Source organism: Mercenaria mercenaria, chromosome 1, assembly GCF_021730395.1.
Source record: "Mercenaria mercenaria strain notata chromosome 1, MADL_Memer_1, whole genome shotgun sequence".
NCBI classification, from domain to species: domain Eukaryota; kingdom Metazoa; phylum Mollusca; class Bivalvia; order Venerida; family Veneridae; genus Mercenaria; species Mercenaria mercenaria.
In genome coordinates, this window is record NC_069361.1 from 74,622,230 (window position 1) to 74,650,224 (window position 27,995).

The window sequence follows — 27,995 nt, forward strand, 5'->3', positions numbered from 1 at the left end:
TTCATTACATTGATATTTAAAATCATAATCAGAAAAAACGTGATCTTTTGATTGGATTATCACACCTTGATTAATTGTTTGTTGATATACAGCACGTGTGCGCATTGCAATTAACAATCAATTAAGCGATTGTGGTGACATCGATATTTACAAACATGTGTCAACATTATCTTTAATTTCGGCGAAAATGTAAAGAAAACTATAGGAAATTAAATAACACATTGCTTATTTTCGCATTTAATGTTATTTTCGTAAGCGATTTTGACGCACACATAAAGTATTTGCTTTACAGAATACAGAATATGATTTTTGTTATTTACAACTGCTCTTTTCTTTTCTATGAACGACATTCCTTCCAGTTGTAAAATATCAAACATGAAATCCCCGTTACTGCAAAATATAAGAATATATGAGTACTGTTCTGTTTAAAACGGGGAAAAAATATTATCATATTTCATATCTGTAAAGAAAATGTGGCAGCCGTATTACTTTTTTCTGTATTAAATATTTTAGCAAATACACGTGATTTAGAGTATGATTTTAAAAGTATGATTTTAGCAACTTCACATATTAAACCGGAATCCACCTAAAAAACCTGGATACACCGGAACACATTTTCCATTACCGGGATACACCTGTATTTTGTAAGTTAAAGGTATTTTTGAAGTTTTTTTTAAATAATTCAATCATATATATCATAAATGAATAAAATACGACGAAAGGAAAATAAAATACGTTCAAGCAAAATTTCCATTACCGAAATACACCATTATTTTATTAATAAATGGTATTTTTGTAGGGTTTATTGCAGAAATCATTCGTGTATAATATAAATAATACTGGCAGTAAGTATCAGAAGGATAAATAAAATTCTTTAACGCAAAACGATTTCATAAGAGATTGAAATTCGGCAACCACGCGGGAAATTACCATAACCGAAATACACCCGTATTTCTTTCACAGATGGTATTTTTGAAGTGATTTATGACTGAATTCAAACATATATATCATAAATTATTATTTTTCAAAAGGAAATTAAAATACCTTTGCGCGTTACGTCTTGTACATGATTGAAAATCAGCGTGCGCACTGGAAATTAGTGCATTCGGAATTTCCATGTCCTAGATTCTCTAATGTACACAGGTATTTCTTTAATAAATCGTGTTTTTAGGGTTTATGATAGAATTCAATCATATCTCAAATAAATAAATAATTAATTTACAAAAGGAAAATAAAATGCACAAAACGTTTTTACACGAAGTTGAAAATTTGTGGAGCGCACGGGAATTTTGCGCACTCGTGGATGAGTGCAATCGCCATAATTTTGTTAGCTTTTGAATTAAATAAAAGCTTATCATATTTAACTGCACTTACCTTAAGCTTGTTAGACATTTATTTGTCACATGTAACTTGTGTGTGCTTACAAATATACTGATTAATGGATATAATCAATAGGTGTGATAATCCAATCAAACTCTATCAGGACTAATCAGAGGCACGTGTTTGTTACGCCGCATATATTCAAAGGACATTAATTGTGCTTTGGCAATAAATGCAGTAAACGTTTTTATATTCATATATAAACATGTTATAATTCTTTTAAAAACTGATTTTTCATAATATATTTTCTTCTTAAATTATCAAATTAAACATGAAAAAATAATTCAATTAGTTCCAATAATAAATTTTCCGGTCAGCGTAGTTTATTCACTGACATGTATTTTGTGTATGATTCATTTAAAAATAGAATGTTTATATACATCTATATATTAATATTTTCTAAAATATGCAAAATGGAAGAAATATAAAATGAAAACATACAACTATTTCTGAGGGGTCGAAATGTCTTGGGGTCGAAATGTCTTTGGGGTCGAATTGTCCAAGAAAATTAAATTTTGGGGTTGAAATGTCTTGGGGTCGAAATGTCTTGGGGTCGAAACGTCCAAGATTCAGATCATGATGTGTGCTGATATTGGAGATAGTAGTAGTTGTTTTGGTTGTTTTAAAATTGAATAAAACATGCAATTTCATTGTAAATATTTTTTTATGGTTGTTTTTAGTTTAAGAACTATTCTGAAGTGTCTTTTATCTATGTAATTTATGTATAATATATTCATAGCCTGCTTTTACCAAGATGAGTTCTCATTTGGGAAAAAAATCACCTGTCAATGTCACAGGGGCCTGAACATGGAAAACCTGTTTCTGATCAATAACTTGAGGACCACTTGACCCAGAATGTTGAAACTTCATAGGATGATTGGACATGTAGAGTAGATGACCCCTATTGATTTTTGAATCACTTGATCAAAAGTTAAGGTCACTTGATGATATGAAAACAGTTTCCAACTAATAACTTTAGAATCATTTGACACAGAACACCCAGAATGTTGAAACTTATAGGATGATTGGACATGCAGAGTAGATGACCCCTGTAGATTTTGGACTCACTCAATCAAAGATCGAGGTCACAGGGGCCTGAACATGGAACACGGTTTACTTGAGAACCATTTGACCAAGAATTTTGTAACTTCATATGGTGATTGGACATGCCAAGTAGATGATCTCTATTGCAGCCAAACATTAGTGTCTCTTTGTCTTTCGCTCCTATCCTCTATTGACTTCTTGCCTAGTACGACAATGCATTGGGGGACTAGGGAGACATGGGCATCTTCTAATTGGAAATTTAATTGTCCTCATTCGAAGGAGGAGGGGTATATTGTAAATATTAATGTTTGATGATGGATGTTGGTCGGTCTGTAGACAAATCAGTTTCCGGATGATAACTGGAGAACGCTTGGGCCTAGGATCATGAGATCGGAAGATTTGTCATGACCAGCAAATGACCCCTACTGGTTTTGAGTTCAGTAGGTCAAAGGTCAATATCACATTGACAATAGAACTTTTTTGCCAGAAAACTAGATTATGCTTTGGTCTAAGATTACATTTGATACGGAGGTCATTTAAGACTGGTAAATGACCCATGATTATTGATTTAAGATCAATACGTTAATTGTCCAGTACGCAGTGACCAAATAATTTCTGTTCTTTGTCAGTTAAGTCATGCAAGTGTTCTACAAGCTCTTGTTATAACTAGAATCTCCAAATAACACATAATTATCAATTAGTCCATGACCTTTGCTCACATTTACTGTTATTCCCCTTGTTCCGGTAAAAGCAGGGTGTTTCCCATTGATTTGTTTAAAAAACGCTTATTATTCAAAAAAGGTTTTGAGCAAAATTAACCAAACCTCACAAATTTTTTAATAAGCACACGAGCTTTGCTCATATATTATTTTATCCCCTTTGACACAGTAAAAGCAAAGTTTTACTCCTTGATTTTGGTAAAAGAAAGGTTGAAAATGATTATTAATCAAAAGTAGTTTAACTAGAATCACCAAACTTAAGCTAACTGTTCATGCCCATTACCAATCAAAGTACTGAAAGTACAGAAAGGCTGGCTACCACAAAACACTGAATGAAAACTGTGCGGGAAAGATGTTTGCAAAATCTTAGATATTATGGGTTTTCCATATTAAACTAAGGCGAGCATAGGGTATTGTTGTGATCTTGATTAACTTGTGCATCCAAGTTAAAGTTCAATAGAGAAACCTAGTTTATCGGACGTAAACATGGGTCCAAGAGAGTAAACTATAGTTTAAGCCCGTTATACGGTGTGTTCGCTCGAAAATTTATGTTAGTATTCGATAATCATAGTTTTTCGACAAAGAATGTAATTGTTGGATAATTTGATCGCCGAGAACCATTGTATAAGGACGTGAACCTATGTTTACGACCATGAACTTGGGTTTACGAGCGTGAGCCATAGTTTATGAATGTGAACGTAGGTTTAAATTTGAAAAACTTGGTTTCTGGAACAAAACTATGATTTTTGGTCATTATCCTATGTTCACCACCGTTAACCTATGTTTACGGTTGTAAACCCATGTTCACGGTCGTAAACCTAAATTCTCGATCGTTAACATATGTTCACGTTCGTAAGCTATGGTTTACACCCGACAACCCTGGTTTACTTCCGTAAACATAGGTTCGCGCTCGTGAACTTAAAATAACGGCCGAAATTCAAAGTTCAATTGAAAAACCTAGTTGAAACCTGGGTTCATAGGCGTGTTTTCGCCCGAAAATATGGGTAAGTATTAGAAAAACCTGGTTTTACGTTCGAAAACCCTTGTTTATCTGTAATTGTTAATTCTTCTTTTTTACCGTAAACCTGGGTTAACGTTATTATTGGACAATTGGCGTGCCATAACCTTTTATATATGTTTCTTACGAAGCGATAATAAACATTGAGGGACATAATATCAGATAAAATATAAAGGTAACAAACACAACATCTATATTTCGATATGCAATTCCCCACCCAACACACACATTATGTGTGAATGTATGAACATTGATCAAATGGGGCGATTTTCTTGTCGGTATGAGGGAAATTTTGGGCTCGAACCCCGCTATAAACCGGACTGTTAATGATTATTGTCTAGTCATGTTGCTTCCTTAATACGATGGTTAGGAAAATTGACGTACCCATAATAATGTATTTTGTTTTGAAGACTATTCAATTACTACCATGAGATTACTTTAACTAATTTTTCAGGAGGGCGTAGGTTCAAACCCTACTAGGACCAAACTTTGTTCATTATTTTTCTTTTTTCGAGTAAGGTAAACTGTTGTTTTTTTAAGACATATTATCATTGATCTGTCGTACAAAAGTGGAAATGTTTTATTTGATTAGCCATTTCTTAGTCATTTCTTGCTGTTTCAAATGAATTTGACCTGAAGGGTGAATGTTTAGACATCTTTGAAAAATACTTAATTACATTTGTAAAAGTTCTTGATTTTGCATTTATTTTTACAAAGTTTTGAATAAATGTAGGTAGGTAGGTTTTACTTCTGCCCTATGGTTCTTTATGAATGCATAGAACAAGGCCATAATTTTCAAAAGATGGAGCTTAATTTCTTTCCGATTAAATCCTTTTACTCGAGGCTCCCCAGAAAAATTGTTATCGCCAATTTTATTTTGTGTTTTATAATTGTTACGCAATATTTTGAGGTTTCATTTAGAAAGATATTTGGTAAAATGAATTCTCTGTGATCGTTTTGCACAATGGCTATCACTTTGAAATTTGTCTCTGTTTCAGCTGGAGGAAAAAAAGACATAACTTATACAAAATTAACAAATAAAAAACAAACAAACAAACAACAACGACACGGTAAAAGTCATTTAAAGATGAATCACAGTGCGAAATGTGTTAACTTCAGAACTGTATCAAGTTAGTGCAATTGTTAAACATTACCAATACGTGTCCACTATCTTAATATAACCTGAAAAAAGTTGAAAACATGTGTTTAAACAAAACTCACTACATCTATACCCCCACCCTTAAAGCAAATTGGTGAAAAAGCGCTTTAATTATTTTTTACATTATATCTTTCTGTATTCGTCAGAATGTTTTAAACAAATTTAGTATAAGAATAGCCTAAAAACAGGTATAATGTGGTCATTTGTTTCTTATCACGTTACTGTGGCAATCACGCAGCGATTACGTCCCTTAGTACCTATAGCAAATGATCTGAAAGAATAGTTTCTTAAAATTTAAGCCCTAAATATGAGACCTGACATAACTATAAGTTCATTTTAATTGATATTTCATATTTCTTATTTTCCACGTTATGTCAGGTCGTCGAATAATGCGCAGTATAATTCATATCGACGATTGTTTCTCGGAACCAGCGTTTGTTTACTTAGCTCCTTATAGACCGAGGTCATAATCTATAACGAAGTGGTCAACGTTGAGTTAGTTCAATTCATACCGACATTTCATTCATGGAGGCGAATTAATTTACCATCATTATGTAATATTTTCTAATGTTATCTTTCAAGTATTTACCGTTAGAAAAATAAAACATTATTATAACATGTTTGCGCAAGTAGATCTACTGAAACAGGTAAGTTTAACAATATTTATACAACTCTATGGCAAAACCGATTAACGTGGCGGACTATTTGAATTGCGCATGAAATTATAACTTGTGTTGTCAGTCTCAGCACCTGCTGAACTTTACAGAAGCTCGATATATGGTTATAATAGTCTGGTGAATATCGCCAGCCTAAAAACTGTCAACCGCTGCCCACATCAGTCCTCTCAGTGCTTTGATTATCTCTGTAATGTTAGAGAATGATCAAAACTATTAGACCTTATTTCTATATTTTACGGAATGAATCGTATTTCAGCTTCTAAGTCAAATCAAATGCAGATAACTGAAATTTTCACGAAAAATTGCAATCTGACGACGACAGGGACTGAGTCTGGGCATAAAAATCGACAGGGGGTGACCCCAGTAAACTGTCCATATGTTTCTTAAAACTGAACATTTCTTGATGAAACTTTGTAATACATTTGGTATTGGATCATGTTTCACAATATCACTGTAAAATTGGAAAATGTGATACGAAACAGTCATCTATAGGTCAGAGACCACCAATTCAAAAAAGTACAGGGAACTTACTGGGAATGAGGTAAGTGTATACCTGGGAATAAGGTAACATCTGCGCGTTCTGATTGGTCGGTCATGTAAACAAACCCAGGAAGTGATTATTTTTTCAAAATTGATATTTTTTCACTGCATTTACAGTATCTTATTATACATTTTGACAAAATCTGCTACATTTTATGTGTATTGAAAAAAAGTTTTATCAAACGAATTTCTCCCGCCATGTCAATGATGTAAATAGGGGGTCATCTCATTCACACGAAAATTACTTAAATAAAGTATCACTATTCATATGTTTTTCGTCCGATATTTTGGTAGAACTAAGATAGTTCTTGAAAAACTTGTAATTAGATATACATGTTTCGATGTATGGAAGGCCGTACACGCCATAATGTTACAATGTAAGTCTATGGGAAAACAATTGGTGGTCTCTGACCTTGACCTTTGACGGAGTGACCCCAAAATCAATAGGGGTCATCTACTCTTCATGACCAATCATCCTATGAAGTTTCAACATTCTGGGTAAAGTGGTTCTCTACTTATTGATCGGAAATGGTTTTCAATGTTCAGGCCCCTGTGACCTTGACCTTTGACGGAGTGACCCCAAAATCAATAGGGGTCATCTACTCTTCATGACGAATCATCCTATGAAGTTTCAACATTGTGGGTCAAGTGGTTCCCTAGTTATTGATCGGAAATGGTTTTCAATGTTCAGGTCCCTGTGACCTTGACCTTTGACAGAGTGACCCCAAAATCAATAGGGGTCATCTACTCTTCATGACCAATCATCCTATGAAGCTTCAACATTGTGGGTCAAGTGGTTCTCTAGTTATTGATCGGAAATGGTTTTCAATGTTCAGGCCCCTGTGACCTTGACCTTTGACGGAGTGACCCCAAAATCAATAGGGGTCATCTACTCTTCATGGCCAATCATCCTATGAAGTTTCAACATTCTGGGTCAAGTGGTTCTCTAGTTATTGATCGGAAATGGTTTTCAATGTTCAGGCCCCTGTGACCGTGACCTTTGACGGAGTGACCCCAAAATCAATAGGGGTCATCTACTCTTCATGATCAATCATCCTATGAAGTTTCAACATTCTGGGTCAAGTGGTTCTCTAGTTATTGATCGGAAATGGTTTTCAATGTTCAGGCCCCTGTGACCTTGACCTTTGAGGGAGTGACCCCAAAAACAATAGGGGTCGTCTACTCCAGCAGCCCTACAACCCTATGAAGTTTGAAGGTTCTAGGTCAAATGGTTCTCCAGTTATTGCTCGGAAATGAAGTGTGACATACGGACGGAAGGACGGACGGACGGACAGGGCAAAAACAATATGTCTCCTAGGGGAGACATAATGATTGTTTGAGGCAGATTCACTATATATATATAAACAAGAGCGCCGCCAAGCGGGGCAATATACGCCCGAAGGCTAACATCATAGGATGGGAGCAAAATTTTAAGAACTTGACTGTTGAAGCCCCAAAGGACTGGAACAACAAAAGGAAAACTTCAAAAAACAAATCTAAGTCCACAAAAAAAAAAATCAAAGTCTACAAAAAAATCCTTATCAGGTACAGGTATGTAAAAATTCACCTGTAAGTTGGAGGTACCTTCCATGTTGTACCACAGAAAAGTGGTCTCGGTTTTTCCCTACAGCCAATAATAAAAAAGTTTCAAAATAAGCTATTTATAGTAACATAAAAGGGAAGTAATTCAAAAAAAAATTATTGTAAGTACAAGAAAGAGATCTGCCAAATAAAAACAACAGCACTGCAATGCAGAGCAATATACACAAAGCAAAGTCATATATGACCTTTGACCCTTAAGTGTGACCTTGACCTTGAAGCGAGTCATCCGGAACATGCGCTCTGCACATCGTTGCAATGTGGTGAACATTTCTGCCAAGTTTCTTTGAAATCCTTCCAGCAGTTCAAGAGTTACAGAGCGGACACGAAACAAACTGATATGACTTTTGACCCCTAAGTGTGACCTTGACCTTGAAGCAAGTCATCCGGAACATGTGCTCTGAACGTCGTCTTGGTGTGGTGAACATTTGTGTCAAGTTTCTTTGAAATCCTTCAAGGGGTTCAAGAGTTACAGAGCGGACACGAAACAAACTGATATGACCTTTGACTCCTAAGTGTGACCTTGACCTTGAAGCGAGACATCCGGAACATGCGCTCTGCACGTCGTCTGGGTGTGGTGAACATTTGTGTCAAGTTTCCTTGAAATCCTTCAAGGGGTTCAAGAGCTACAGAGCGGACACGAAATTGCTAACGGACAGACGGACAGACAGACGGACACCAGCGTCATAACATAATACGTCCCTTCGGGCGTATAAAAAGAGGGTTGTATGTAGGATTAAGTAGAACAAAGACTGATTGTATGCAGGTGTGACTGACGGCAGTACCCTGTCATACATTTTGACAATTATTAGAAAATATTCCAGTGGAGAGATAATCCAAGGGACTTGGTGACCAAAATAAGTATGTAAAGAGTAATTTTAGGAAGTTCCTATCCTATCGTGTAAAAGTTATAGACGATAAAAAAGAAAAATTGGTTCAATGTACACGCATCACCAACACATTATAATGATATACATCACGATAATCAAGATGTAAGGCAAAATATAGCCCTATCACACACTTCAAATACAATAGTTACAGTGCACTGTATTGCAGTGACTCACAACTTGGGTGTGACTGACTGCAGTACCCCATACAGAGAGTACCCTGCCCTCGTTTGACTAAGCCCTATTTCTCCTCTTCGTCAACCGTTCAAATTGTCGACAAGTTACAGCAGTACATGGATAGCATCCAATTGAAGAAAATAGAAGAGTTTGTGCGAGTCGAGCAACGTAAGAGAAGAGGCTGGTGGTATAAAAGGTTAGTTTTTGTTACGGACAGCAAAGGTGACTATCTGAAAGCAGAAATAGATCAGTTGAAGTTACAAGACATAGAAATCTGGTGGTGGACAAGAAAGTCAAGGAATACAAAGGAAGGTGTTGATTTCCTTGTTAAACACATAGACGAAATAAGAAAAGATAATGTGAGCACATTGGTAATTTTTTGGCATTTAACTTGTGACCTTACAAAACTTGTTAGACCATATATTTATCAGAGGCACAGGTTGACTGAAGATCTTATTGACAGTGTTAAACCGTATCTTGAGCTTCTAAAAGAAATACATCTTACTGAAGATAAAATCAACCTTGCATGAACAAATAGAAAAGCTGAACGAAATTGTCCAAAGCTACAATAAGGAGATAAATTACATCTCCCCACGTTTTGTTTGCGATTTTCAGCAACGTAGAAGAAGAAAGAAAAAGGGGACAGGAAAAAGCAGAACCATTGATACACCCCACCCCATTTTGTTGAAAGACGGTGTCCATCCTATTGGGATTGTAGCGTACAAGTGGCTTATAAAAATTATCCAAACGGCATTTGTGGACTAACACCTTTGTGTGACTGACTGCAGTACCAAGGGTATACCGTATAAATTCACATTAGAATGTTTTGTTGTTGTTTTTTTTTTTTCATATATACTTAACAGCTCGTTATAATAGGAATATCCCCTATACCCTCTAAGTACTCCAGATTTAAATTGGAAACTAAATATAGAAATGGCCACTAACAGCCAAGACCTGTTGAAGAACAACAACCTCCACACCACAGTACACCCTTGATTGGGCGAGGTTTCAATAATTTAAGAAGAGAAAGCTTCAGGTCAAGATTTGAACAAGAAGCAAAGAGAAAACACATATCTAGCCCAGAATATTATCAAAAAACTTGTGCAAAATGAGAAGATGACTTAGTAATGAATCCTTACAAAATAGATTGTAAAGGATGTAAGCTGTATTTCTGCAAGAGATGTTCAAGAGTAAGTAGAGCTGCTTTAGAACTCATTAACAATGGGGACCTGGAGGACTTTGCGTTTCATTGTAAGAGCTGTAAACAGACTATCCCTACCTTAGAAAATATTGATCAAAAATTATCCAGAATTGAAAAAAATCAAGAAATCAGACTGTCAACACTTGAGCAAAAAGTATCCAGGCTTGAATTAGGATCAAAAGATGTAATCCGTGAACAAATGAAGGGTGTTAAAAAAGATATTATGGAAGACTTTGAGGGCAAGATTAATGACATCGTAGATAAAAGAACTAAAGAGCTTGAGGACAGGAGGAGAGAGCTGAATCTGCTAGTTTTCAAATTAGAAGAAGGAACCAGCCAAATGGTCTTGATAACAAACAATTTGATGAAGACCAGTTGAGAAAAATTGCAACATCTCTCGGGGTACCAAACTTGGAAATAGTTACATCATCATATAGACTGGGAAAAAAGGTTATCAATAAAAAGTCCAAGAGAGATCTTAAGGTCATACTCGAAGACAGAAAACAAAGAAAAAGTCTCCTAGAAAACTCCAAAAACATATCTGAAAAGGTGGAACCCAAATTTAAAGATGTAGTTATATTTAAAGATCTTACACCAGAGCAAAGAAATGAGAGAAGAGCAAAAAGAAAAGCTACGGAAGAAATAAATGACAAAAAAGAAACTAATGTATTACTAGCACCTCCATTACAGTCTATAGGTAACAGCCCAATGGAAAGTGCAAGTTATGTCCTAAGCCAGGAAGCAAAAGACCCCTTCAGTCAGGATACCTTTGTCAGTACAGCCTATGAAAACACTATCCTGGATTTGGAAAATGATAGAAACGAAGAAACTATGGTGGGTGGTATAGATGTAGGTCAAGGTAATGGAACATTAAGGGCAGTGCAAGCAGGTGTGACTGACAGCAGTACCCTGCCCAGCCAAATGCCAAAAATATAGACGTTTTATCCCCCCAAACTGTAGAAAGTGTTTTTAATGTAAATACAAATTTTAGAGTGATAGAAGAACACAACAATGATCATACTTCCAGGGACAACGATATAAAATTGAAAAGTAATTTAAAAATAATGTATACAAATGCAGACTGTCTCACAAAAGAAAAACTACAGGAAGTGATATTATAGCTGAGGAAAAAAATTGGATGTCCTAGCCATCACAGCGATATACCCTAAGAACTCTTCATTCGACTGCACACTTGAGGAAATGTATAAAATCAAAGGATATGATGCATTTTTTGGTAAGAATGGAAACAGGGGAACTGTAATCTATGTAAAGAAAGAAATCCGGGCTAATATTGTGGAAGTTCCAATTCAATTTATTGAATCAGTCTTGAAAGAAATCGTTCTGAATGGTAGTGACGTGTTACTCATTGGGTGTATATATAAAAGTCCCAACACTAAAAGGGAAAATGTTGAAAAACTTTATATGAATTATTGGACTATATGACTGTGTTCTTTAAATTATTCACATTTTTTAACAATGGGGGATTTTACAGGGCTCTCGCGAGTGGGCGACTTGAGCGAAATAGGCGCTCTAGAACTTCAAACTTCGCTCAAATCTAACCTCAAAGCGAAATGCAAGTCGCCCGATTTTCTTTGATTTCCGCACTCACTAATTAGTGCTACCCGGACTGCTGACAATTTGCACGGTGTCATATCGAGTGCCGAATACACAAACACACGCCGGAAGCATAATTTAAGCTCCGCCTACTTCAGGTACTTGCGAGATTTTCCCCGAGAAGTGTGAAAGCGAATCAAATTATCCGATACACCTCGTTGATTGTGTTCAGCCAATTAGCGTCGCGTTTACATCTTTGACACTTCGTTCTTAATTGTCAACATGTTTGAGTGCAAAAAGCAAAGTTTTTTTAAAGAATCTGCTGATTAACCATGCGATTAATTGGAATTTGGTACACAATTATTTGTTATCTATGATAAAAGAACGACATGTAATGTATAAACTATGTTTAAATTGACTTCCATCGATGAATTTATTTGAATATGTATTTCTAGATTACTCAGTTTACTTTCAGTTTTATTCGAGTGAGATACTGACATTCCTCGGTGAATGACTCGGTGTTAATAATAAACACTTCATACAAGATATAACCAAAATTCGGCGGGTTACATTTACAGAATCGGCTTGAATTTTGAAAACGACTTTTTTCAGAATTTTTTAACGAAACAATAACCACTGTATGGGAAATGATCTAACTAAGAAAATGAATGGTCACATCAATACTTTTTATCAAGAACATTACAGCCACCTTTCAAATCACTCAACATCATTGCAGTAGGAAAAGTCTTCCCACTTCTCCCTAAAGTCTCCTCACTTCTCCCTAAATCAGCTTGAGGGAGAAGTGACTTCTCCCAAAAAATTGGACCTAGCTAGACCCCTGTTTTAACCTTAGAAATATAGACTGGGAAGTAATGGCAACTGATGCTGGAGAAGAGCAGCCAGAATCAGAATTTGTAGAAAAAATAAAGGACTTGTTTTTATTTCAACATGTAAAGGAACCAACAAGATTCCGGGAAGGAAGTGAACCTTCACTCCTTGATTTGATCTTCACCAATGAAGAAGATATGATTGCTGACCTGGCATACCATCCAGGATTAGGTAAAAGTGATCATTTGACATTGACATTTGAATTCATATGCTACAAGGAAATAAGGGTAGATGTAACACCAAGATACAACTACAATAAAGCAAATTTTGCAGCAATTGAAGAAGACCTTAACAGTGTAGAATGGGCAGTTATTGACAATCTAGGAATCCAGATGTCTTGGGAGGTATTTGTTAGAAACTTTACCAATAGTACTGAGAAACATGTTCCAAAGAAAACAGCTAATCCAAGACATGGGACACCCTGCACTGACAAGGACACTGCGGGCGCCATTAGGGAGAAGAGATCAAAATGGTTAAAATATAAATATAACCGGAATCATTTGTTATATAACAACTATAAGATATCAAGAAATAGAGTTGGTAGTCAACTGAGAAAGTCAAAATATAAATATGAAAAGAACACTGCAGATAGCATAAAATCCAATCCCAAAAAATTCTGGAAATATGTCAGAACAAATTCAAAGTCAACATCAGGGATAAACACAATTAAAATTAATGGAGTAAAAAGCACTGATGACCTTGAAATAGTTGAAGAATTCAACAGTCACTTCACATCGGTGTTCACCATAGAAACCGAACCCATACCAGAACCAGATAATACAGTAAATGAAGCCATCTTTGATATAGAAATAAATAGCCAAATTACCATGAAGATGATTCAAGAAGTAAACCCAGCAAAATCACAAGGACCAGATGAGATACACCCTAAAATTATATATGAATGTAAAGATACAATTAGCGGAATCTTAACAAGAATATTTAGAAAATCTTTAAGTGAAGGAAAACTGCCTAAACAATGGAAAGATGCCAACGTCGCAGCAATTCATAAGAGTGGGAATAAAACTAACGTTGAAAACTATCGACCAATTAGTGTTACATCAATCTGTTGTAGAATAATGGAAAAGATCATTCGTAATGGCATAGTTCAACATATTGAAAATAGTGATCAACTGTCAAATCACCAACATGGATTCAGGAAAGGCAGGTCATGCACCACTCAATTATTGGAATGTATTGAAAATTGGACTACTGCAATTGATGAGAAGTATGACGTTGATATTATTTACTTAGATTTTAAAGCGGCCTTCGATAAGGTTCCGCACAAGAGACTGTTGAAAAAAATCTGGAGTATTGGTATTAGGGGGAATCTGTATAATTGGATTAAAGACTTTCTGGACAATAGGCAGCAAAGGGTTAAAGTAAATGGTTCCATTTCCAAATGGCAGAAGGTTACAAGTGGAGTTCCCCAGGGAAGCGTGTTAGGACCAGTGCTGTTACTAATATATATCAATGACCTACCTGAAGTTCTAAACTGTGCGTTCAAACTTTTTGCTGATGACACCAAACTGTATTCAGTCATAAAAAGCTTCGATGATGAAGAAAGACTACAAGATAATATCTTCAATGCATGTGAATGGGCCTCGAAGTGGCAAATGTTGTTTAATGCAAAAAAATGCAAAATGATGCACGTCGGCAATAAACCATGCAATGAATACTTTATGAAGGAAAATGAAAACAAAATAGTGAAAGTCAAACAAGTGAAAGAGGAAAAAGACCTAGGAGTAATTTTTGACGACAAGATGACATTTGATAAACATATAAACTCCAAGGTTAATATTGCCAATAGAAACCTAGGATTGATATTCAAAAACTTTACCTTCATGAATAAAGAGATGTTTTTGCAACTTTATAAGTCACTTGTGCGCCCCCATCTCGAATATGCTTCAGTTATCTGGACACCAAGATTTAAAAAGCAAGCTATTTTAATTGAGAATGTACAGAGAAGAGCCAAAAGAATGCTGAAAGACATCCATGGGTAGGAGTACAGTGATAGGTTGATACGATTTGGAATACCGACGCTAGAATATAGGAGATCTAGGGCAGACGTCATTGAGGTTTACAAACTTATGCACAAACTTGACATAACAGCCACTAACATGTTAACTGTCAGGGAAGAAACAAATACAAGAGGCCACAATCAGAAACTATTTAAACCTAGAGCGCGAGTAAATATTAGAAGAAATGCTTTTATGCATCGTGTTGTGGACAGTTGGAACTCGCTTCCCAATAGTGTCATTGAAGCACAAACTCTAAATACATTTAAGGCTAGGTTAAATAGACACTGGACAGGCGATTATAAGTTTCATGCCAAATGTTACAACCCTTACTAAAATTAAATGTGAAGTGATAGGTGTTTTATCATGATACAAGTGACAGATAAGTGCTTTACAGATCAGGAAAGCTATCAGAAGCTAAATATCCATCAGTGAATAATTTTAAATTTTAACTGTGTTGTGTAAATAAATGTATTGTGAATAAATGACTGAACAAGAGGGCCATGATGGCCCTATATCGCTCACCTGTTATCATTGCACTTGAGGACAAGAAGGTCCTCAGAAAAAATATCTAAGTCCACAAAGGACAGGAACAACAAAGAGAAGAAATTTAACCAAAAAGAAAAAAAATTCTTACAAGGTACAGATATGTCAAAATACACCTAAAAATTGGAGGTACCATCCATGTTGTACCACAGAAAAGTGGTCTCGGTTTTTCCCTACGGCCAATAATAAAAAAGTTTCTAAAAATAAGCTATTTATAGTAACGTAAAAGGGAAGTAATTAAAAAAAAAAAATTATTGTAAGTGAACAAAAGAAGGATCTGCCAAATAAATCTGTTGACATAAATGAAATTTCAGATCAGTATCTTTATTAGTTACGGAGATATACCCATTTTAATTTGAAACAAGAGCCATGTCAGACATGGCTAATCCCCCCACCGGGCATATCATAATTGAAGGATGTGGTCCGCATCAGGGGTTTTAAGATGTGGAAGAAAGAATAAGTCAGTAGTGAGGTGGTTTACTGCTAAATTTTATTAATTTTCATGAAGAGTATAGCTATGATGTTTTTCTATATGGCTACTGTAAAAAGAAGGAATGGAAAGCTAACAGGGAACAAGAGTGCCAGAATGTCACAATATATGCCCGTCAAAGCAAATTTCTTTACTCTAGCAGCTGTATTTGTAAATGGAATGTTAATTTTGTGGTTGTTTAGTAATCATTGTAAGTCTTTTGTTTTTTAAAGTCCACAAAAAAAACTCCTTACTAGGTAGAGATACCTTATATATAATAAAATTAATAAAATACACCTAAAACTGGAGAGTAACATCTATGCTGTACCACAGAAAAGTGGTCTTGTTTTTTCCCTAGGGTCAATTATAAAAATGTTACAATATAAGTTATTTATAGTAACAACTAAGGGAAGTTAATCTTTAAAAAAAAAAAAAAAAAAAAAAAAAAATTGCAAGTCCACACAAAAATCTTTATCAGGAAGAGACTGGTCAAAATACACCTCAAAATTGGATTTAGCATGTTTGTTGTACTACAGAAAAGTGGTCTCGATTTTTCCCTACGACTACTAATGAAAAAGTTACAATAAAAGCTATTTAAAGTAACAACAAAGGGAAGTAATTCTAAAGAAGGGAACTGCGCATGACACTTCGTCTCATGATGGTGTATAATTGTGCCAAGTTACATCAAAATCCCTCCATGCATGAAGAAGAAATGCTTCGGACAAAGTCATTCTTGTATCTGACCTTTGGCCTCTAAGTGTGACCTTGACCTTAGGCCTAGTGACCTGGATCTTGCGCATGACACTCCGTCTCGTGGTGGTGAACATTTGTGCCAAGTTATATCAAAATCCCTCAATGCATGAAGAAGAAATACTCCGGACAAGGTTTTTATTCTTGTATCCTTTGACCTCTAAGTGTGACCTTGACCTTAGACCTAGGGACCTGGTTCTTGCGTATGACACTCCGCCTCGTGGTGGTAAACATTTGTGCCAAGATATATCAAAATCCCTCCATGCATGAAGAAGATATGCTCCGGACAAATTTTTTTAAGAAAATATGATAAAGGGGAATAACTCAAAAAATAGGCAAGGTAGAGTTATTGTTCTTGCACATTGCACTTCCTCCCAATGTGTTCTATCAGTGTATGAGGTTTGAAGAAAATCCCTCCAGTACTTTTGGGGTTATGCTCCGGACAAAATGTTTTAAGAAAATATGATAAAGAGGAATAACTCAAAAAATAGGCAAGGTAGAGTTATTGTTCTTGCACACTGCACTTCCTCCCAATGTGTTCTATCAGTGTATGAAGTTTGAAGAAAATCCCTCCAGTACTTTTGGAGTTATGCTCCGGACAAAATTTTTTAAGAAAATAAGATAAAGGGGAATAACTCAAAAAATAGGCAAGGTAGAGTTATTGTTCTTGCACACTGCACTTCCTCCCAATGTGTTCTATCAGTGTATGAAGTTTGAAGAAAATCCCTCAAGTACTTTTGGAGTTATGCTCCGGACAAAGATCGTTGCGGACGGACGGACGGACGGACGGACGGACGCACGGACGGAGAGCATTTCTAATATCCCCTTCACCTTTGGTGGGGGGATAAATAAAGGGAGGTAATTTGACATAAAATCAGTCCATAGTTATCTACCCTGATTGGCTCAGTCCAACTAATGACAATAATGAAATTTCAAATAAGTCCTATAAGTACTTACTGATTAAAATCCATTTTGATTACAATCAGGGGAGGTAATCAGATATAAAATAACTCTGGAACCTACGATTGGATCTGATTTGTCATGGAATCCAAGATTTATTGTTGTTGAAGATATTTTGGAAGTTTTTATCAAATAAAACCATAAATGAAGTCTCTATATGGCTGCAAAAGCCAAAATAGCAAATTTTGGACATTTTAGGGGCCATAACTCTGGAACCCATGACAGAATCTGGCCAGTTCAAGAAAGGAACCCAGATCTTGTGGTAATACAAGTTGTGTGCAAGTTTGGTTAAAATCAAATCATAAATGAAGCTGCTATTGTGCAGACAAGGTCAAAATAGCTAATTTTGGCCCTTTCAGGGGCCATAACTCTGGAACCCATTAAGGGGTCTGGCTGGTTTAAAAAAGGAACTGAGATCTTATGGTGACACAAGTTTTGTGCAAGTTTGATTAAATTCAAATCATAAATGAAGCTGCTATTGTGCAGACAAGGTCAAAATAGCTAATTCTGGCCCTTTCAGGGGCCATAACTCTGGAACCCATAATAGAATCTGGCCGGTTTAAGAAAGGAACCAAGATCTTATGGTGATACAAGTTTTGTGCAAGTTTGGTAAAAATCAAATCATAAACAAGAGCTCGTCGAACACGAAATGCCCCCCTTGATGCATTTAGTAATTGCACAAGGAATAGAAATTATATGCACACTGTAAGTAAGTATATGTAAACCATGTGACCCACAGGGCGGAGCCATATTTGACCCTTGGGGAATAATTTGAATAATCTTAGTAGAGGATCACTAGATGATGTCATATACAAAATATCAAAGCCCTAGGCCCTGTGGTTTTGGACAAGAGGTTTTTCAAAGTTTTTTCCTATATAAGGCTATATAAACCATGTGACCCTAGGGGTGGGGCCATATTTGACCCCAGGGAAATAATCTGAACAATCTTGGTAGAGGACCACTAGATTTTGCTACATACCAAATATCAAAGAACTAGGCCCTATGGTTTTGGACAAGAAGATCAGAAACCATTTAACTGTTCCTGGCCAATGTGACCTTGACCTTTGACCTAATGACCTCAAAATCAATAGGGGTCACCTGCTGGTCATGACCAACCTCCCTATCAACTTTCGTGATCCTAGGCCTAAGCGTTCTTGAGTTATCATCCGGAAACTGTTTTACTGTTCAGGGTCACTGTGACCTTGACCTTTAACATACTGACCTCAAAATCAATAGGGGTCATCTGCTGGTCATGGCCAACCTAACTATCAATTTTCCTGACACTAAGCCCAAGTGTTCTTGAGTTATTGCCTGGAAACCATTTTACTGTTCCTGGTCACTGTGACCTTGACCTTTGACATACTGACCTCAAAATCAATAGGGGTCACCTGCTGGTCATGACCAACCTCCCTATCAACTTCGTGATCCTAGGCCTAAGCGTTCTTGAGTTATCGTCCGGAAACTGTTTTACGTTCAGGGTCACTGTGACCTTGACCTTTAACATACTGACCTCAAAAATCAATAGGGGTCATCTGCTGGTCATGACCAACCTCCCTATCAACTTCATGATCCTAGGCCCAAGTGTTCTTGAGTTATCATCCGGAAACCGTTTTACTATTCAGGGTCACTGTGACCTTGACCTTTGACATACAGACCTCAAAATCCATAGGGGTCATCTACTGGTGATGACCAACCTCCCTATCAACTTTCATGATCCTAGGCCCAAGCGTTCTTGAGTTATCATCCGGAAACGGATAGGTCTACATTCCGACCGACCGACCGACCGACAGACCGACCGACCGACATCTGCAAAACAATATACCCCTCCTTTTTCAAAGGGGGGCATAATAAAGCTGCTATTGTGCAGACAAGGTCAAAATAGCTAATTTTGGCCTTTTCAGGGGCCATAACTCTGGAACCCATAATGGAATCTGGCCGGTTCAAGAAAGGAACCAAGATCTTATGGTGATACAAGTTGTGTGCAAGTTTGGTAAAAATCAAATCATAAATAAAGCTGCTATTGTGCAGACAAGGTCAAAATAGCTAAATTTGGCCCTTTCAGGGGCCATAACTCTGGAACCCATAATGGGATCTGACCGGTTCAAGAAAGGAACCGAGATCTTATGGTGATACAAGTTGTGTGCAAGTTGGGTTAAAATAAAATCATAAATGAAACCACTATCGTGCAGACAAGAAATTGTTGACGCACGCACGGACGGACGCACGCACAGACGACGGACGAAGGGTGATCACAAAAGTTCACCTTGTCACTATGTGACAGGTGAGCTAAAAAGAATAAAAGTGAGTGAATTACTAAAATAAGAGATAAAACAACAAAAAGTGAAAACTGAATATGATGCCAATATGGGAAAACAATTGCCAAAAGGGCCTAAGAAGCTAAGTAGCTTAGCATCCAGAAGAGGATGTTCCGGCCTCAACGACTAAGTAAGACTAAGTACAAGTAAAACAGGTTCCATACTGATTTACATGAAAATAATGTTTAATGCTTTAATAAGAACAAATCATATGCATTTTAAAAAAAGATGAGTTTTTGAATATGGACTGGGATATAATAAAACAAGAAATGTCCTGACTCCTTCATATCTGCTGCAAAAAAGGTACGTTCTATTCCATTTTTTTTTTATAAGGAGTACACTGTTTTTCCACATATTTTTGTCGACAAGTACAAATGTATCATCTTTAAATCATCAAAAAATGCAAACTATATTGCAAGTGTATTTTTATTGCTGTTATAATCTTACTATTTTAAAAAGTCAAAGAAAGTTATTTTAATGCGAGAAAAAAAAACTATCACGATTGTCTTTAACTTTTATCTGCCAACTTGTTTCATAGAATGGGGTTTGTTGAGCATTGGGATTCATACCTTGATCCACAGCTGATGGTATGACATTGTGCAAGAATACAAAATTGAAAGGTAATGGGCTATAGCCTGATTTGAACCAGTATCTACTCGGCATCAACTGCTGAGCAATTACAAGCTTTCTTTAATAAAAATACAAGAACAATAAAAATGCGTATTTTGAACAGGTTGAGAACAACTGAGCACAGGGTATACCAGGTTAGCTTTGTGATCAACCACTGTCTGTCCTCTGGCTGTCAGCGTTTGCCTTGTGAACAGGGATGTGGCTATAGTTTGATTCAATAATCATCATGTCATTTGGTGAGCTTGCCTTTGGTAGTTTCAGTTCAGGTTGAACAGAGCTGCGTTTGAGATTTTGCAAAAATACTTTACAATTGAGGACACTTCTTTTTCTTTTCCTCTCCTCCTGCCCTACCTTTTTTTCCAAAAAAAATTGGTAAAACTAATCATAAAAAAAAAATGGCCAAAGCCTGAAAGCTTATTTCCAATGGGATCCATTTTATTATTTTTTTTTTTCAAAAACTCTTGGTTAAAAACGGGCATAACTTTGTCAAAATTCAAAGCAGTGTTATGGGACCACTTTGATAGTAAATAACAATTTTATGTTTCAAGTCAAAAGCTTTGACAGTAACTAATAATCTCGACTAAATTGATACTGAAATGTAATTATCACAAATGTGTTGATTTTACGGGACAATTAAAACTGAAACAACACCAATTTGCAAAGAATATGAAGAGTGTCATTCAAATATTGCAATCAAATGAAAGAAATCTTTTATAGTTACAACACTCTGTCATTACTGGAATGCCAAGCAATTCCGCTTTCATTACCTTTTTACAGATTTTTTTTCTTCTCTCTGTTCTTGGACACCGCTCGAGCGAAACTCTGCAGCTCAAGTAATTTCATTGGTTCATTTTTAGCCGATTGAGCCAATCACAATTTACTTCAGGAATCGTACTTACTCAGACGCTTGACGGATCTGACAACGTAACATCTGTTGTTTCAGGAACTTTTAGAAGTTGTTTTCGTGCTATCAGAAAGATGTGGACTCAAGTTTCTTTTGTATACAGTTTTCTTCTTTTCGGAGTTTACTGTTTCGTATTGCCTGAAAGTAGTTCTGCGGTGAGTTTTGATAGTTTTGATGTTTTGAAATGATTCGTACACATAACAGTTCGTACGTTTTGTGTTTTAAATGTTAAGATAATTTACAGTATACTAAAAAGATAAAGTAGCAGAGTATCAATATTTTAAGACCATTTTTATCCAATAAATGTATCAGAGTTTAAAAACAGAATATGTACAGTGCTATATTTAATTATAAAATTAAAAATCTATCAGGGCTTTTTTCCCCTATAAATCTACCTCCGGTAAAAGGAGGTAATCCCAATTCAAAAATGTATGTTTTTTTCCCAAAGTTGAATTCAAAATTCCCAAATGATTATATAAAAATACCTTTCAGGGTTTTTGCTGTTTTTAGATAGTTTTTCTAATTTGTATGTATATTTAGGTAAATTATAATACTGCTGAAATGCAATTCATTAATATTTCAAACAAAAACACATTTATGTAGATTTTTGGTAATTTGCAAATTGTCCCAATGAAGACAATTTCTGAGAGCATTTTCCCAATTCCACCAGTGTCGGTGGCATTCCCAAATTGATGAAAAAAAGGCCTGTCTATTATAGCCTTTTCTCATATTCTCAGGGTTTCTCGTATTCTCATTGTTTGACCTAAAGTTGTCAAATGATACAGTGTTTGTTATTTTTGCAGTTGCCTGTCCTAGAATAAACACTGTTGTTTATAGGTCAGAGTTCAAAAACAGAATATGTACCAGGGACTACCTTAGCCTGGAAAATTAGGGAGAAGTGACTTCTCCCTCCTGGGGAAATAGGGAGAAGTTTTGAAATTTTGGGAGAAGTTTGGCAAACGTGAGACAGGACTTTGCTTACATGCATTAAATAGCAATAATAATGTTTATTCATTTCCATTTGTAGTATTATCTTTTTATGACATAAATAAAAATGGTGCAATGTTTCAACAATACAGTACAATTATTTGCACTGTTTTACTGAAAAATGTTTGACAACTTTACACAACAAATCTTTCCACATGTAACCAGTACTTAATATTTCTTGGATTTTTTCCTTTCTAGAGTAGCTTTTTCACTTATGTGAGCATTTTGAGTTTAAAAATTTTATATTGTAGTTCCTTCAATTTGACAAACTAAAGAGTTTAAAAAACTCTCAAACTTACAATGAAATATTATTTGTATTGATCAGTAGATAAAGGACTTAAAAATCAGGGGCAATATTTTTTAAAACTACGTATTTTGACATAAAAAAATCTAAAAATTGGTTAAATATATTACCTCCCTTTAACACATTTCAGAATGTACTAAAAGAGTTGTCTGCTATTTTATCAAACAACAAATTTAATAGTTTGTCAAGGGCCTTATATTTAACTTATATCTATGTTTTTAATGAAAGAGAAATGAAGATTAAAATGATAGTAAGCAGATCCCGATTGAAATAAAAAAACGTCAGGAGTAATGGGTAGTCTACATTGTGATGGCAATAAAATTTCGAAACGACTTTTATCCGAAACCATGAATTACTGAATAAGACATCCGCTTATAAAGTACCGAGGGCGTTCGGTTGACTCGAGGTTCCGTGTTTTGACCCGCGAAATTCAAGAAACACTCGAATTTGACCCACAAAAAAAAAAGTGTCCCGTGCGTCGGCTCGATCCGCGATATGCGTCTCGAGTTCTGCTTTGTCAATCAAAATCTGGGTGAATTTCAATTTCAATGTTGTTCGCCGCCACAAACGGAAGTATGACAGGCGGAGCGTCATATGTAAATTAGCTACTGACAGATGTCAGTCACGCCACGCGCCGACTGACACATAATTAGGTTTGTAATTCGGAAGTTAATTATCGGTGTTTTACGAAGTTTTCAGGCTCTCTGATCTCCGATTTCGGTCAACTTTAATTATTACTCGTTCATTCTTTAATTATCGTTTACTGCAATCACATTAAATGCAGATAATTAGCAGCTTATCCTGCGGCGTCAATCTGAAATCGTGGGATCATCTTTTGTTGTCATGGACACGTTTCGCCGCGCGTGCCTCCCGGTGACATCCTGTGTATTTCGTATTTACAGACTTTACATAACCGAGATGCGCACTTTATTGCCGATTATGTTTTCCTTTCATCCAATTTTAGGGCGACTTGAACTTCGCTTTTCTGGGCGGGAAGGGCGAAGTGAAATATTTTAAAGCGAAGTTATCGCTCAACTTCGCCTAAAACGCATTCCCTGTGTACACGTGCTATATTTAATTATAATAGAGATCGTGTTTGTATACAACTCCGTTGTATTTTCTATTTTTAGAACAGATATAAGACAGTGATCGGGTAGGCATAATGCCGAACATCCATCTTTTTTGTAAACAGTGATGTTTTTCTAACGGCCTAAACATTCTGAAAACAAAAATTATATCAATATTTTTTTTATCAGTGGAAAGGTTATAAACTTGTAAGCAATTTATTAATTACTTTTAAGTATAATTTCGAAATAAAATGGATTAATTATGAACGCTTAACTTACAGTTTTTTCTAAACGTTTTGAACATCGCTACACCGCTATTAAAATGAATGGCCATTTCTTTAATTAATCGAGTAGACTATATATATAATTGTAAACTTTGAGACAAAAAATGTAGGTAATTAGGATAAAAAGATAGAATCAGTATTTGAAAAATGTAAACAGATTCTTTAATACCAGTTTAAATTAACACCACTTTTGGAAAGATTGCTAAAGTTACCAAGTCAAACAAAATACTTCAGAAACCAGTATTTTTTTTAGGGGGAGGGGACTTCGGGCAGTTTTGGCGCTAAAATTATTTAGCCCTGCCCCTGTAATCCACACCAAAAAGTATTCCCCACTACTGCCCCACCCCACCTCCCTTCCCCTTATATTTTTGAAAACAAATAAATCCCCATTCCAAACAAAACTGTTAGCACATATTAAACCATTACATTTCAAATAAAAGAAATGAGCTTTTAAGTCATTTTCTTCTGGATCATAACATATTAATGACAAAAAACTATTTTCATTAGGATGTTACTTGTTTCCTGTTTTAGTCATTACAGTGCAATGCTTCCCGCCCAAATGGCCCTGCCACCATTTCCATGTTACTGAAAAAAAAGGCCCTTGCCTTATAGTAAAACTCCAAAGACCATAAGTACCGTTATACTGTAAGTCTTTACAGCACTAATTTAAAAATGAAACAGAATAATATTAAAAATGTTTGATACAGGATGATATACAGATCTGAAATTCATTAATTTATAGACAACAACTAATTTGTCCATATTTATGATTTTTATTTTGTCTTGGGAGATATACTGATTTGTGTCGTGGGAGACATTGATTTTCTCCTGTCTGTGTGTGCATCCATGTGTGTGTCCATGTGTCTGTCACAAATCTGTTCTGCACCCATTTCGAACATTTCTCATCCAATCTTCACCAAACTTGAACAAAATGTGTTTGACCACAAGTTCTCAGCCAAGTTTGATAACTAGCATCGGCCCAGGCACTTCGGAATTTTGGCCCTTGAATTACTGAAAATCGGCCTTTTTACTCTTGTTCGTGCTCTAAGTCAAAAAGTTCTAATTTGATTTTCACCAAACTTGAATAAAATGTGTTTGCCAGTTAAAGATTAGGCACTTGTGGGAGACATGTGCTTTTCTCAAAAGCAGCTCTTGTTTTTTGAGTGGAGGAATATCTGTTTTGTATTATAAATATAATAAAAAGTAAGGATCATAATTACGTAGCAATTTTATTGGACTGTAAGCATGGTAATTAAGTGTTGTGTATAGACTGAGAAATTTTATAACAAGATACAAGTACACATATGAATTATGATATTATTTTACTGATTTTTCCCATTGTTAAGTAAAAACTAAATCCAGGGGTTTTTTATGAAGAAAGACAAACTTCAAAGTCCTTTTAAAACATAGAAGAAGAAAAAGGTCAAGAAACTAAATCGTCTCAGTGCTGCAAACTCATCAGTTAGATTTCTTACTTCCTCCTTGAAGTTCACAGAATGATAGATAGTAATTACAAAACATTCTGTTACAAAAAGCTTATGCTGTTACAAACACTTGATTATGTAAATCAGTACAAATACATTTAGATATAGCTATTTGAATTGCATGTCATGTGCAAATGAGAATGCATTTATAAATGTGTCAGATAAATAACAAAACATGTTAAAGATGGAAACTGCAGTTTATATTTACATTCCTTTCTTGACATTTTTCTTCAGCTGCTATTAAAGGGGCACTAGTCCAGACGCATGTAAAAAATTTCAAAATTCAAAGAATGCATTCTTTAGTAGAAAGAAGAATAAAAAAGTTCTGTGTGTTTTAGACTATGAAACAATCTGTTGTTTATTAAAATATGTACATGTACTAGGAAACCTCCCAAAAGTCTGTTGCTAAATGTAAAATATGTAGAAAACCTCCCAAAAGTGATACAAAATAGAAAGAATTTACATGCCAGTAAAATATTAACTCAGATTATATTGGTTTGTTATTTCAATATCAGTTGCAAGTTTGAAAAAATGAAATACAAATGTACTTATTTTCATCATGATTGTGTCCCTTTAAAATTGCATCTCTCATGAAAGCAGGTATGAAAAAGTAAATAGTTTCTTGAAATTTTAAAATGTTGGTTAGTGTTTCTCATATCTGGGTTAGTATGTTGAAAGTCATTAATTATAAACTTATAATTAATAATATTTTTAGTCAGTTGCCACACACCGTTTTACGCAATTTATGCTGACATTATAACTGTGTTTGTTGGATCATAGGTTTATATTTGTTGAAATCTCGAATGTAATATAATTGTTCATTGTTGATGAAAAATGTAAAGTTCTAAATAAATCTAATACATTTTAAAGAATACAAGAAAAATTTATAATGGAAAAAATAACTAGAATAATTATAATTATCAAGAGTTCCAAGCAGGAGCTCTTCTGTTAACTGTATAATATGTAGAAAAGCCATTTAACCCTTATCATGCTGGATAAGATTGATTCTGCCTTTGCTACCAGTGTAGATCATGATCAGCCTGCATGCCTATTCAATCTGATCATGATCTGCACTGTTCGCCATTCAGTCAGTATCTTTTTGGTAAGCACCCCTTTAAACAGTTAATCGTACTGTCCAAATTGAACGATAGACAAGTTCGTTATAGAAATTTAGCAGCGTAAGGGTTAATGTTATAAACTTTTTAAAGTTATCCTGTGCCCATGTTCCGCTAAGAAGTTTTATTTTTAGATATTTACTTCAGAAACCAGAATGATGTATTTAACTTCACTAAATATATAAATTAATTGTGTATGTAGAGCTACACATTCATAGTTAAATGTAGAAACAGTGAATTATTTTTAAAAAATTAAACTGTGTTCAGCCATTCAGGTATTATGTACAGTTTTAAATCTAATCATAGTAATGCATAATGCTGGTAATATACGTGTTAATTTTATGTTTACATAAACCATATGACTAATAACGGTTCTTATTTTCAAAGATGAAATTTCGTATAGTATACCTTTAACAGGCTGGTAACATTGCCCGATCGGGCTTTCGACATAAAAACTAATATTTCTTGAAAAACAGTAAAGATATTTCTTTCAAACTTGGTCCATTTATTAAGCATTTCATATGATACAAATTAAAGTAAAATAACTTGGTTGCCTTCAGTTTTGGTAGAATTATTTCCCCTTTTCAGATTTTTATAATGCATAATATTTGAAGTAAAAAAGAATATGTTCTAACGCTAAGTTTAAAACAAAAAAGGGTTCAATGGCTTTCTAATGCTCTAAATTATTGCGCTAGTACATGAATGTATACATTTTACTGTGCTTTCACTAACAACATTATAGAAAAATGTAAGTTGTAAAAAAAATGTTTATACATCTGCACTAGAAACAAAGTATTAACCTTAAATACATAGAATAAAGGTATTGGCGCACAAGTTTTGAACAATAGAAACCCATTGAACCCTTTTCTGCTTTAAACATTGCATTAAAACATAATTTTTTTGGACTTCAAAAATTATGCATCATAAAAATCTGAAAAAGGGAAGTAATTCTAACAAAACTGAAGGCAACAAAGTTATTTCTACCTTAGTATGTGTTTTATGTTATGCTTAATTAATGGACCAAGTTTGAAAGAAATATCTTCATCATTTTTCAAGAAACGTTAGTTTTTATGTCTAAAGCCCGATCGGGCAATGTTACCAGCCTGTTTAAGTAAGCTTAAGGTAGGAGCTTAAGATAATAAGATTATACCATACTCATAAATTATCAGTTTATAAATACTGATTTACAAAATAAGTTTTGGTATTTATAAACATTGATGCTTGTTTTATAAATTTGATACATCTTGTGGTATGCCGCTTTAAAGAACTTACTTTGATAATAATTGCATGTACATGATTAACATAATATAAACAGTCTTTTG

General features: G+C 35.1%; 2 protein-coding genes across 2 annotated transcripts in view; one reads left to right on the forward strand and one right to left on the reverse strand.

Annotated features, from left to right (window-relative positions):
• LOC123533801 (uncharacterized) overlaps positions 1 to 21,406 on the reverse strand; it is a 52,567-nt gene extending 31,161 nt beyond the window's left edge. Inside the window, exon 1 of the mRNA XM_045315681.2 lies at positions 21,296 to 21,406. The gene's annotated coding sequence lies outside the window, so the exon portion shown is untranslated. The remainder of the gene's footprint in view (positions 1 to 21,295) is intronic.
• A 6-nt stretch (positions 21,407 to 21,412) lies between these two features.
• Positions 21,413 to 27,995, forward strand: part of LOC123533783 (glutaminyl-peptide cyclotransferase-like) — a 40,622-nt gene continuing 34,039 nt past the window's right edge. Inside the window, exon 1 of the mRNA XM_045315663.2 lies at positions 21,413 to 21,587. Coding sequence (XP_045171598.2) covers positions 21,507 to 21,587 — 81 coding nt within the window. The 5' untranslated portion in view covers positions 21,413 to 21,506. The remainder of the gene's footprint in view (positions 21,588 to 27,995) is intronic.